Below are 13,357 nucleotides of genomic sequence, written 5' to 3' on the forward strand. Positions count from 1 at the left end.
TGTCAGGAAAGGAGAGACTGGAAGGGCTGACTCATTAGGGGGAGAGCAAGTGGGAGTACAGAGTAAGGTGTATATAAACTTATATGTGACAGTTTGACTTGATTTGTAAACATTCACTTGAAGCTCAATAAAAGTTAATAAAAAAAAAAAGAAGTGACTGGAGTAAAGAATGAAGGTCTAGCTACCACAGTGACTCGCTTAAAGGAAATAAGCAGCCAGAAGCAGGACCTAAAGAGTGTGGGAATTCTGGCTCATGGCTTTAGTTCAAGACTCCTCGTTCCAAAACAGCCAGTTCTCCTTTCTGAAAATCAAATTGCTATACGTAGAATGTGCAGAAGAGAAAATTTGATTTTCAGTAAAACAGAAGCCTAAACGTCCTACAACAGCTAGAGGCACCCTTAAGGGCTTACCTGGATTCTAAGACATACTGATAGGTTGAGTTTAATGAAAAGTGGTAAAAATTTAGATATAGTTGAGATGGCATGAAATCTGACACCCAAGAGATCTTGGAGTTCTTTTCACAACACGTAGACAATGCTCAGAAAAAAGGAGTCACTCACATTTCCAATCAGTTTGAACACCTGATCACCATGTACATTGTACACCGTTACAATAGTGTTGAGTGCGGCATTGCGTACAGCGTTGTCACGGTCTCCTATGTGAATAGCTATCTCCTTTAAGGCTTTTCCTGGGGTTGGTTGGCAAACATTCATGCCATAGGACTCGACCAGACACCCCAGCTCTTCCAGGCACTCTGATGGGGGAGAAAGGTTAGGTTAATGACAGACTCGGCACATGTTTGGCAGAGACCTATCTTTACTAGATACATTTCCCTTTGTGTAAGTAAAAAGGGCTAAAATCTTCTTCTGGCTCTGTTTAGAATTTTTTCTTGTTTATTGCCTTCTTATAAAGCACACAATGAAACAATGGTATTACAGTAAGTCCTCCTGGAAGAAAGGGATGTGCATGTGAGTCAGATGGCCCCTGTGCACATGATTTTGTCACCAGGGAGGTACTGAGCAGCGCCTGTATCACTTGATACTGTGGCTCCACCAGCGTGCAACTCATCATTCTCACAGCCCAAATCAGAAGGTTGGAAGCAACTACACAGATTTTAAGCAAATTTTCTTGTTCGTCTCTAAACTTTCTTTCAGGGGTCACTGTTGTGGAGACCCATGCCTTGATTTAAATTATAGGTTTCACCTGCTCTCTGCTTAGAGTTTTTGGATTTGGTTCCTTCCATGATGAAAGGGAACATCTTGCTGGCTGGGTAGACAAGGCACATCCGGTTCAGGATGGCACGGACGTCTTTACGAATGACATCCTTTGGTTCTCCAACCTAATCAACAAGGAAATAATGATTAAGTGAGGCATTCTCTGAGTAGTAATGGCTCTTCTTCCATGTATTTCTACATCTTGAAGAAAAGAGGCATGGGAACGAGAGGTGGAAGGCATCACCAAATAATAAATGAAAACGGGAGAGGGAATAAAAGTATAGGAACTAAGGTCAGCTGGAAGCTTAAGTAGCTTTCCAGGGTGAGAACGATACATTACCTTGAGGATGAGATAGGGGATGAAGGAAGATGCTTCATTCTCAGTAAGATGATACTCCTCCTCACTTAGCAGGGTGAAGAGTAATTTTAAATATTCTAGGGTTTTCATTAGGACACTTGTATTGGTGTCAAAAAACCGCAGGGTAAGCCACTTTAAGATAAGATCCAGGCAGCCAATGACACCTTCTTTTTCACTCTCCAAGTGCTTAAAACAAAATAAAACAAAATTCCCCACAAATAAGACTATATAAAAACTTAAGTTCTATTAGGCAAGTACGTCTTTAATTTTACTAGAGCCCCAAAGGAAAACGATAGATTTTAAACTCTCCACTTAAGACCTAAAAAATATAGCCACGTAGTCACTTATTCTATCAAAAACCAAGACAGTTCTAAAAACAGTGAACATGGTATATTCCATTTCCTTCTCAAATTGTACAAACTTCTGATTGTTTCACAGGGCTCAGTATGCTCGCATGCCTGAGGTACGTGCATATTTATCTATTGTAAACTTACATCAACCATGACAGCCAGGGCTTTGTTATGATGCTGAAAGTCTGAGTGAAACATCTCATCTTGTAGCCATTTAGCCACACAGCTAGACATTTGAATCTTTAGTTGCTCAATGTATTCATCCCGGGGAGTAGTAAAATTCCACTTCAGCACCTGAAAAGAAAAAACAAACCCCAGTGAAAAGGGGTTATATGTCAGCAGTGCTAGTAGTAACCTAGAACGAGGTAGAGAAACCTACTTAATACAGCTGGAGGAGCCAATTTAATAGGAAAGTTTCGAATTCAACATGATTCACATGTAATTACAGATGAACGCAAAATGTACTCTGAAGCTGTCATATTGCTGGAAGCTTAACAAATGTGAAAATCTTCTATAAATAGAATTTTTAGGAATTCTTACTAGAAAAGTCAATTATACATTAATGTGTAACATAGCGGACACTGTTAGCACAACCTTAATAGAGGAAATTTTTGAAATGTCTAACAAAATTAAAAAAGCTCATATCACTCTAAGAATCTAAATAGATATACTAGCATATGTGCACAAAGACTTACACATAAGTTTGTAATACTGAAAGACTAGAAACAACTTAAATATCCTAAATGTCAGCTGGACGTTTATCAATGTACCAATAAAAAGAATACTATATAATATATAGAATGTATATCAGTAAATTTTTCATGATTAGGTTACATAAATATATACACAGATCAATGATTTTTAAGATATTTCAAACACGATTAAAAGAAAAAAGATACAGAACAAAGAATATGGCATGTTCCCATTTGTGTCAAAGGAAGGGCTATGTGTTTATACATATAGGTTTGTAAACGTATGAAGTATGTCTGGGGTAATACACCAAAAAGCCAGTAGTAATACTAATTGTCTCTATGGCGGGGAGACTGGACTGGGAGGGAGACATGCTTTTCCTATTACACTCTGCACTTTATATACCACTTGATTTTTTTTTTTTTTTTTTAAAAACCATGCACATATTTTGAAAAAAAATTAAAACTGCCTAACAAAACCAAACTACGTCAGAAGAGAAATGATTGAACTAGCCATATACATAATCACCAAATCTGCTTGTTAAGATATTGGGGTACAAGAAGGATTAAAGAAAGAGCCCGTTATATATGTATGTTGATAAAAATCTATGAACACTTTACATTTTTTATTCTAAAAACTAAAAAAAAAAAAAAACAAAAACAAATAAAAAACCCTCTAAATCCTTCCTATCTATTGGAGGGAACAATAGGCAATAGCTCCATTTTATAGAGTCTTTTGTAGGAATGAATGTGCCCATCAAGTTGTCTTAGAGAGAGAATAAGACATAATTCACAAGCAAAAGAGTCAGTAAATCACAAGCTATTTTACACTGATCTGAATTTCAAACTGCAAAACTATTCTTGACTATTCAAACACTAACAAACCAATTCCTGAAGATTCTTTTTCTTTTCTTACCTTCAATCCTTTTTCATCTCTCATCCTTTGCTCCTTTCCATTTGGAAGAACAATAAAAATAGGACCAGACTTGTCATCATCCTCCTTTAAGCTTGTTTTGCTTGGCACTTTCTTTCCTTGTGTATTCTACAACCATGGTTCAGGGAAGATTAATTAACAAGGTCACTTCTCCTTAGGAATATGATGTTGCTGCCCAGTAAAAGGGCACTATATAAAACAGAGATGCCTCTCTACATTATATTCCACGTGAAAGTAACAGCTGCTCCATAGAATCTTGCATATAATATGTTTTGGTCCATGTTCTCTAGAAATGTTTCTAATAGGATTCTTAAGTAACTCTTGGTTAGTCCTTGTAATGGCTGGGAAAACTGCCATTGTCTATCATTGGTCTGGGTCACAGACTCTTTTTGTTTATTGTATAATCTTTTTCTTTCTTGAAATCTTCAACAGTATTTATAGCTACCCAACAGAAAGCTTTTCTGTTTCTCTCCATATTTAAATGCATCTCTATCACACATCAACATAACCTGAGATGCTTGGCCCTGCTTCTAGAGAAAGTTGCAAGATGCATTTTAAATACTTAAGTCATGAAAGTGGTTTTAAAAAATAACCCAAGATTTATAATCTCTGTATCAGAGGGAAAGAATATAATGAACACTCAGTACCTACGTTTAAGGTAAAATATGAATTGAATTACTGGAATCATTTTGATTATAAATGTACCAAGAGTTCACTATTTCTAGTTGGTCAGAATTTTCTTTCTAGTTCAGACACTGAAATCATTCAGTCAAAACAAATGTGAAATAATGTACATGAAAATGCTTTTAAACTGCAAAAGACCGAAAAAGAAAGATAAGGCATTAATAACAGAGTTTGAAGCATTTATGATCAAAATAATAAAGACTTGCTAAATTTAGGGTAAGGACAGGAAGAAGAGTAGGAAAATAACAGCTTCGCTGAATAGTTTTGAAGATAATTACCCATTTAAGTTAATTCACTGAGTTAAAGACCATAAGTGTGTAGGAAAGAAAAACAAATAATTGTAATATTTAGAAGAATGGCCGGAGAGTACCCATTCTATGATGGGGGTATAATAAATGTACTGGGTAATACAACAGCTTCTACTCTACACTTCTATCAGTTATACACAGTTAATGAAATATTTTTCTCTATATTTACTACTAGATTTACAACTAATTGCATAATTCTGTGATTTTTCTTCTGTAATTATTAAATAATCAATACTTGGAACACAGTGACAAGCTCTGAATCTTGGTATAGAAATTGATGACAATTTGCTGTAATTAAAAAACTTAATTAAATGAAAAAACACCCAGTGGAGATACTTAAAGCCGAATACTTGAACAAGTATCTTTAAATCATCCAACTCTGAACGGACGTTGAAAGGATTGGTGATGCATCATAAAAAGTTACAATGCTGTGGGGACAAAAGGCATTTTGTTGTAGACTAACCAGAACATCTAGCAGGACAACTTAACTGTGCCAAAACTGAAGGAAGTTGTTTAACTCCCTTTTCTCAAATCAGAATCAGTCTGAAGTGTTTATTCTGCCAGAGATACATAAGAAATCCTCTCTCTTCACTACTGCAGATTTTCCCCCAAAGATCTGCTTAACAAAAATCATGACAGCAGCTTTTGAGGACAGGATGTCTGGTTTTGGGCCTTATTAAAAATGAGCTACAGAACACTTGCATGCATACTTGATAATATCAGGGGTGGTAATGTTCTTTCACATATTATATCACATCTTTCCTAATAGAATGTGTTGGTGTATAAAATGCACTCAAAGCAATTTCCCATCTAAATATGCCATGTTAACATACCTTTGCTTTCGAGGAAGCTCCTAGAGTTTTGGCCTTTTTGGGATCAGGTTTGGGTTCTACAGAGCTGGAAACAGACTCTTCAACAGGTGCTTTGAGGAAAAAAAAAGCATGTACTATAAATACAAGCTCTAAATAAGATCACTGTATTCTGGGGAGGTTCAGTATATAATGGTCATAAGAAAGTCTGCAGTTTGAATCCTTGACTTCCTTTTTAAGCATAACCTTAAGAAATTTATTCAGAAAACTTACATCTCTTTACAAACATTCAAGTTGTGGTTTTAAAACTATTTTCTAAATGCAGTTAAAAAAAATATTTTTGCTAGAGTGATATTTCCTTAAGGGTGGAAAATGTCTTTCATGTTTGATACTTCGCTATATCTGCTATATAGCAAGATTCTAATAAACGTTATAACTGAATATATGGTTTGATACCAAAAGTTTTATACATGTAAAATTTCTAACACTATAACACCAATAATTTCTATCCCACTAAACAGAAGAATATTGTTTTTTTAAAGCAATAATAACTTTAGAAGAGAAAAGTTTCCAGGTTAGTGTTCTATTTATACATTACGGAATTTTTACACCAGGAAGAAGAAATCAAGAATTTTCTCTTAAAGAAGATTAATAAATATTAGGATAGATGAACAAACAGCCAAGTGTAGTGGAAGGAGAACTCATTTGTGAACCAGTAAGTGGAATTCAATGCTGGTTCAAGCATTGACTGGCTGTTTGAGCAAGTCACTTCACCTCTTTGACTTTCCTCATTTGTTAATAAAGGGGATATTAAGCTAGGTGGTCTCCATTCTTTCCAGTTATAATATCCAATAGCAGAAAATGGTTGCAGGAACTTTAAAAAATAGGCTGTCACTAGCTTTCCAGAAAATTTCAGTGTACTATTCATTGAAGACTCCTTTTTGGACTTGGGAACTGAATTAATCATCTTTGTACCTGTAGCACAGTTCCTGACATAAAATAGGTACTTGACAAATGTTTGTGAAAGACGGTTAAGGAGAGAGGGAGGGCTTGGAATCTAGGCTGTGAGAAAACATGATGAAAAATGACGGCTGGATTTCTTTACAGAATTACCTAGGACTACTTCCTTCCCCTTTAATCCTCTCGAGACAGTTACCTGACACAGGCTGGAATTTGGCTGGAGCCGACCCTCCTACTGGTTTGGAAGTCGCTTTAGCAGGTGCCGGTTTGGCTGGCATATTAGCTTTGGCTTTATCTAGCATGGCCAATACCTGATCTTTAGAAGTTGGCTAGGGAGACAATATAACATACAAAGTGAGAGATCACATAAATGATACACTCATACTATGTTTACTAACAGATCTGCTGTCAGACAAATGACTGGACTCCTAGTTTTAAAATACTAATGAAGTAAGGGATGCAGCACACAGTGCAAGAGACGTAACACACATTATGAAGTCACACTAAATTAGTTATCATCCTAGAAGGTCAGGATTTTCGCCTTTTGCTAAATATTTTATTTTTGTTCTCATCAGGAATTCAAGTTGGAACTCATGGGGGGTAGTATGATCTTCTGCTTCTATAAATCACGTTCAGTATTTTTCTAATGGCACACAACAACAACAAAAACAACACGTAGTACCTTTAGTTTCCCAGTAGCCTTGGCCATCTTCTCATACCCTAAATGCATCATGAAGAAGGGCAAGGCATCTTGGGCCTTTTTTCGTACATCTCCATTACGGTCCTCTAGACAGGAGTAGAGATGAGGAACACAGAGGATAAGGTCTGTGGGGGTGGAACGAAGAGTGGGTAGTTTCTCAGCTAGCCAGCCCAGAAGCTGCCAAAAGAAATAAAGATTAGTTACACACTTGAAGTAGAAATTATACTTATGATCTTAGGCTTAATGACTTTATCAGTGCCAAACACTGCAGTGAGTTAGCTCTTACACTTCATCTTTCCAATATACATTCAACAATTTTCATTGCTCAAGAATTGCGCCATATTTAAATAATATATGCAAAGATGACAATAATCTTTAAGACAAGGACACAGTTCTTTAGACCATATGTAGACATTAAATGATAAAGCTTTAACGGTTCTTAATGACTTTTCAAGATGAAAAGCTTCCATTTATCTCCTTTTTATTTTTTTTTTTAAGTTCTAAGAAATAGTCAAGCTATTAAAGACTCAAAGAGGAGCCCTGATGGCGCAGTGGATAAGTAGCTCAGCTGCTAACTAAAGGTCAGCAGTTGAAACTCATCAGCTGCTCTACAGGAGAAAGTCTGCTTCTGTAGAAGTTTGCACTGCTGTCCAGTCAGTTCCAACTCATACTTAGTGACACTATGTGCAACAGAATGAAAGTCTGCCTGGTCCTGCCCCAACCTCATGATTGTTGCTACATTTGAGCCCACTGTTGCAGCCACTGTGTCAATCCAACTTGTTGAGGGGTTTCCTCATTTTCACTGACCCTCTACTTTACCAAGCATGATGTCTTCTCCAGGGACTGTTCCCTCCTGATAACATGTGCAAAGCATGTGAGATGAAGTTTGGCCATTGTAATTTCTAAGGAGCATTCTGGCTGTACTTCTTCCAAGACAGATTTGCTAGTTCTTTTGGCAGTCCATGGTATATTCAATATTCTTCAACCAAAACCAAAATCTATTGCCGTCGAGTCAATTCTGACTCATAGCGACCCTACGGGACAGAGTAAAATTGCCCCACAGAGTTTCCAAGGAGCGCTTGGTGGATTTGAACTGCCAACCTTTTAGTTAGCAGCCATAGCACTTAACCACTATGCCACCAGGGTTTCCTCAATATTCTTCACCAACACCATAATTCAAAGGCATCAGTTTTTCTTTGGTAAGAGATTACAGCCTTGGAAACCCCAAGAGGCAGTTCTAATCTGTTCCATAGGGTCCCTAAGAGTTGGAAGCAACTCAATGGCATTGGGTTTGGTTTTTGTTTTTTTTAAAGACACAAAACGTTTATTTTATCAAAAGACAAACTCTCCAAGACTTCTGTTTTCACATTACACCAACAGTTTTTCTCTGCACCTCTAAAACAATTCATATTTGTATTTATTTTTTAATAGAAATTTTCACTGAGATTAAAGATTCACATGCCATTATAAGAAATACAGAGAGATTTCATGTAACCTTTACCCAGTTTTCTCCAACAATAGCATTTTGCAAAATACAGTACAATTATCACAATCAGGATATTGAATTGACACAATCCATTGATCTTATTTAGATTTCCCCTTTTACTTCTGCTCACTTGTAGTATGCATGTCTGTATTTACCTCTAAACAATTTTATCACATGTACATTAATATATCCACCACCACAGTAAAGACACTGAACAGTTGCATCATAAGAATCTAATGTGGCCCATTTGTAGCTGCACCCATATCCTTTCCTCTCTGCCACATGCCTAATGCCTGGCAATTACTAATCTGTTCCCCATTTCTAAAATTCTGTCATTTCAAACATGATATATAAATGGAATCATACAGTATATGACCTTTTGGGATTGGCTATTGTCACACAGCATAATTCCCTGGAAATTTACTAAAGGAGTCACATGTATCAATAGTTCATTCCTTCTTCTTGCTGAATAGTATTCCATGGTATGGATGTACAAGTTTGTTTAACCATTCACCTGTTGAAGGACATCTAGACTGTTTCCAGTTTTTGACTATTACAAATAAAGCTATGAACATTTGTGTACAGGCTTCTGTATAGTAAGTTTTCATTTTCTGGGTTCAATACCCAAGAGCCGCCGTTGCTGAGTCATACGGTAACTGCATGTCTCGTTTTATATAAGGAACTCCCCAGCTGTTTTCTGGAGTAGCTGTAAAATTTTACTTTCCCACCAGCAACTTGTAAGTACCCCAGTTTCTCTACATACTCATCAGGATTATCAATCTTGACTTTAGCCATTCTGACAGGTGTGTAATAATATCTCATTGTAGTTTTAATTTGTTTTCCCTAACGGCAAAACGGGGCATCAGGATTGGAGGGAGACTCATTAACAACCTGTGTTATGCAGATGACACAACCTTGCTTGCTGAAAGTGAAGAGAACTTGAAGCACTTACTAATGAAGATCAAAGACCACAGCCTTCAGTATAGATTGCACCTCAACATAAAGGAAACAAAAATCCTCACAACTGGACCAATGAGCAACATCATGATAAACAGAGAAAAGATTGAAGTTGTCAAGGATTTCATTTTACTTGGATCCACGATCAGCAGCCATGGAAGCAGCAGTCAAGAAATCAAAAGACGCATTGCATTGGGTAAATCTGTTGCAAAGTACCTCTTTAAAGTGTCGAAGAGCAAAGATGTCACCTTGAAGACTAAGGTGCGCATGACCCAAGCCATGGTATTTTCAATCGCATCAAATGCATGTGAAAGATAGACAATGAATAAGGAAGGCTGAAGAAGAACTGATGCCTTCGAATTGTAGTGTTGCCAAAGAATACTGAATATACCATGGACTGTCAAAAGAAGGAACAAATCCGTCTTGGAAGTATAACCAGAATGCTCCTTAGAAGCAAGGATGGCAAGGCTGCGTCTTACATACTTTGGATATGTTGTCAGGAGGGCTCAGTCCCTGGAGGACGACATCATGCTTGGCAGAGTACAGGGTCAGGGGAAAACAGGAAGGCCCTCAACAAGGTGGACAGACACAGTGGCTGCAACAATGAGCTCAAGCATGACGACTGTAAGGATGGCGGAGGACCGAGCAGTGTTTCGTTCTGTTGTTCATAGGGTCGCTATGAGTCAGAACTGACTCAACAGCACCTAACAACAACAGCGGCAAAAGCTGTTTAACATCTTTCATGTGCTTATTTCCCATCTGGATATTCTTTTCAGTGAAATGTCTGTTCATATCTTTAGCCCATTTTCTAATTAAATTTTTTTTACTGTTGAGTTTTGAGAGCTCTTTATATATCCCAGATATTAGTTCTTTATTGGATATAGAGTTTACAAATATTCATTCTCTTCACACGGTCTTTTGCAGAGTAAAATTTTTAATTTTGATAAGCTCCAATTTACTAATTTTTCCTTTTATGAGTTATGCTTTTAATATTAAGTCTAAGAATTCTTTGCCTAGCCCTAAGTCCTGAAGACTATAGTTTTATGTTTTACATTTAAGTCCATGATACATTTGGAATTAATTTTTGTGCAAAGTTTAGGTGAAGATTCATTTTTTGGTCTATGGATGTCCAAACGCTTCAGAATGATTTGTCAAAAAGGCTATCCTTCCTGCATTGAACTGCTTTTATGGCTTTGTCAAAAATTAGTTGACCATATTTTTGTGAGTCTATTTCTGAGCTCCCCTGTTCCTCTGATTGACATGTCTATCCCTCCACTAAGACTAAAATGTTTTGATTACTGTAGCAATATAGTAAGCCTTAACATCTGGTAGGGAAGAAAGGCTTGATGATCTTCTGTAAGATTACAGCTATTGAAAATGCTATGGAGTGCCGTTCTACTCTGACACACATGGGGTCTCCATGAGTCAAACTGACTGTATGGCAACAGGTTTTTAGTTTTAGTATCTCGTGATTTTCCTACTTTATTCTTTGTTAAAATTGTTTCAGCTATTCTAAGTCTTGTACCTTTCTGCATAAATTTTAGAGTAAGTTTGTCTATGTCTATAAAAAATATCTTGCTGGAATTTTGATAGGAACTGCAGTAAACCTATAGATTTGGTAAGAACTGACATTTCTAGTATGTTGAGTCTTCCAATCCATGAACACAGCAAAACTATGTCTTCTTTGCTTCAACATTTTGTAATTTTAAGCACACATAGTCTCTATTTGTTTTGTTAGTGTATACCTAAGGATTTTCTTTGGAATGACTGTAAATGGTACTGCATTTTTAATTTTGGTTTCCACATGTTTATCGTAGTACAAAGAAATGTGATTAATTTTTGTGTGCTGATCTTTTATCCTGCAACCTTTCTGAACTGACTTACTACTTCTAGGAGTTTATTTCTGGATTCTTTTATATTTTCTGTGAAATCATGTCATTTGCAATTAGGGACAGTTCTATTCCTTTCCAAGCGACATACTCTTCATTCCTCTTTCTTGCCTGCCTGAAGTGATTAGAAATTCTAGTACTATGTTGAATCAGCATCTTTGCTTTTTGCCAATCTTAGGGCCTAAGTACTCAGTCTTTCACCATTAAGTATGTTAGCTGTAGGTTTTTTCGCAGATGCTCTTTATCAATTTCAGGTAATTCTCCATTCCTAACTTGCTAGGAGCTTTTCTTATCATGAATGTTAGATTTTGTCAAACTTTTTTCTGTGTCAGCTAAACGTTCATCCGATTTTTCTTCTTTAGCCTATTGATATGGTGGATTAACACGGATGAATTTTTGAATGTTGAACTTTGTATTTATTTATTTCAATAATTTTTATTGTGCTTTAAGTGAAAGTTTACAAATCAAGTCAGTCTCCCACATATAAGCTTATATACACCTTACTACGTACTCCCATTTACTCTTCCCCTAATGAGTCAGCTCGCTCCCTCCTTCCAGTCTCTCCTTTCGTGACACTTTTGCCAGTTTCTAACCCTCTCTATCCTCCCATCTCCCCTCCAGACAGGAGATGCCAACACAGTCTCAAGTGTCCACCTGATATAAGTAGCTCACTCTTCATCAGCATCTCTCTCCAACTCATTGTCCAGTCTCTTCGATGTCTGATGAGTTGTCTTCGGGAATGGCTCCTGTCCTGGGCCGACAGAAGGTTTGGGGACCATGACCGCCGGGATTCCTCTAGTCTCAGTCAGATCATTAAGTCTGGTCCTTTTATCAGAATTTGGGGTCTGCATCCCACTGCTCTCCTGCTCCCTCAGGGGTTCTCTGTTGTGCTCCCTGTCAGGGCAGTCATCGGTTGTGGCTGGGCACCATCTACTTCTTCTGGTCTCAGGATGATGTAAGTCTCTAGTTCATGTGGCCCTTTCTGTCTCCTGGGCTCCTACTTATCGTGTGACCTTGGTGTTCTTCATTCTCCTTTGATCCAGGTGGGTTGAGACCAATTGATGCATCTTAGATGGCCGCTTGTTAGCATTTAAGACCCCAGACACCACACTTCAAAGTGGGATGCAGAATGTTTTCATAATAGAATTATTTTGCCAATTGACTTAAAAAACCCCTTAAACCATAGTCCCCAAACCCCTGCCCTTGCTCCGCTGACCTTTGAAGCATTCAGTTTATCCCGGAAACTGCTTTTGGTCTAGTCCAGTTGAGCTGACCTTCCCTGTATTGAGTATTGTCCTTCCCTTCATCTAAAGCAGTTCTTATCTACTAACTAATCAGTAAATAACCCTCTCCCACCCTCCCTCCCTCCCCACTCTTGTAACCACAAAAGAATGTGTTCTTCTCAGTTTATATTATCTCTCAAGATCTTATAATAGTGGTCTTATACAATATTTGTCCTTTTGCATCTGACTAATTTCACTAAGCATAATGCCTTCCAGGTTCCTCCATGTTATGAAATGCTTCACAGATTTGTTACTGTTCTTTATCGATGCATAGTATTTCATTGTGTGAATATACCACAATTTATTTAACCATCCATCCATTGATGGACACCTTGGTTGCTTCCAGCTTTTTGCTATTGTAAAGACTGCTGCAATAAACATGGGTGTGCATGTATCTGTTCGTGTAAAGGCTCTTATTTCTCTAGGGTATATTCTGAGGAGTGGGATTTCTGGGTTATATGGTAGTTCTATTTCTAACTTTTTAAGAAAACGCCAGATAGATTTCCAAAGTGGTTGTACCATTTTACATTCCCAAGAGCAGTGTATAAGAGTTCCAATCTCTCCGCAGCCTCTCCAACATTTATTATTTTGTGTTTTTTGGATTAATGCCAGCCTTGTTGGAGTGAGATGGAATCTCATCGTAGGTTTAATTTGCATTTCTCTACTGGCTAATGATCGAGAGCATTTTCTCATATTTCTGTTAGCTGCCTGAATATCTTCTTTAGTGAAGTGCGTG

General features: G+C 37.3%; 1 protein-coding gene and 1 non-coding gene across 5 annotated transcripts in view; both read right to left on the bottom strand.

Moving 5' to 3' along the window:
* CKAP5 (cytoskeleton associated protein 5) overlaps window positions 1-13,357 on the bottom strand; it is a 113,398-nt gene that overhangs the window by 27,492 nt on the left and 72,549 nt on the right. For all 4 annotated transcript variants that reach the window (XM_049891048.1, XM_049891045.1, XM_049891046.1 and 1 more), the window contains exons 25-32: window positions 6,989-7,183; window positions 6,503-6,635; window positions 5,371-5,459; window positions 3,528-3,653; window positions 2,067-2,216; window positions 1,555-1,758; window positions 1,204-1,339; window positions 561-754 (exon numbers count right to left, since the gene is read on the bottom strand). In XM_049891048.1, coding sequence (XP_049747005.1) covers window positions 561-754; window positions 1,204-1,339; window positions 1,555-1,758; window positions 2,067-2,216; window positions 3,528-3,653; window positions 5,371-5,459; window positions 6,503-6,635; window positions 6,989-7,183 — 1,227 coding nt within the window. The remainder of the gene's footprint in view (window positions 1-560; window positions 755-1,203; window positions 1,340-1,554; window positions 1,759-2,066; window positions 2,217-3,527; window positions 3,654-5,370; window positions 5,460-6,502; window positions 6,636-6,988; window positions 7,184-13,357) is intronic.
* LOC126081294 (small nucleolar RNA SNORD67) lies at window positions 968-1,078 on the bottom strand. Its single transcript, XR_007518341.1, has one exon. It is a non-coding gene; the product is annotated as a small nucleolar RNA SNORD67 (small nucleolar RNA).

The sequence above is a fragment of the Elephas maximus genome, chromosome 7 (genome assembly GCF_024166365.1).
Source record: "Elephas maximus indicus isolate mEleMax1 chromosome 7, mEleMax1 primary haplotype, whole genome shotgun sequence".
Lineage (NCBI taxonomy): Eukaryota > Metazoa > Chordata > Mammalia > Proboscidea > Elephantidae > Elephas > Elephas maximus.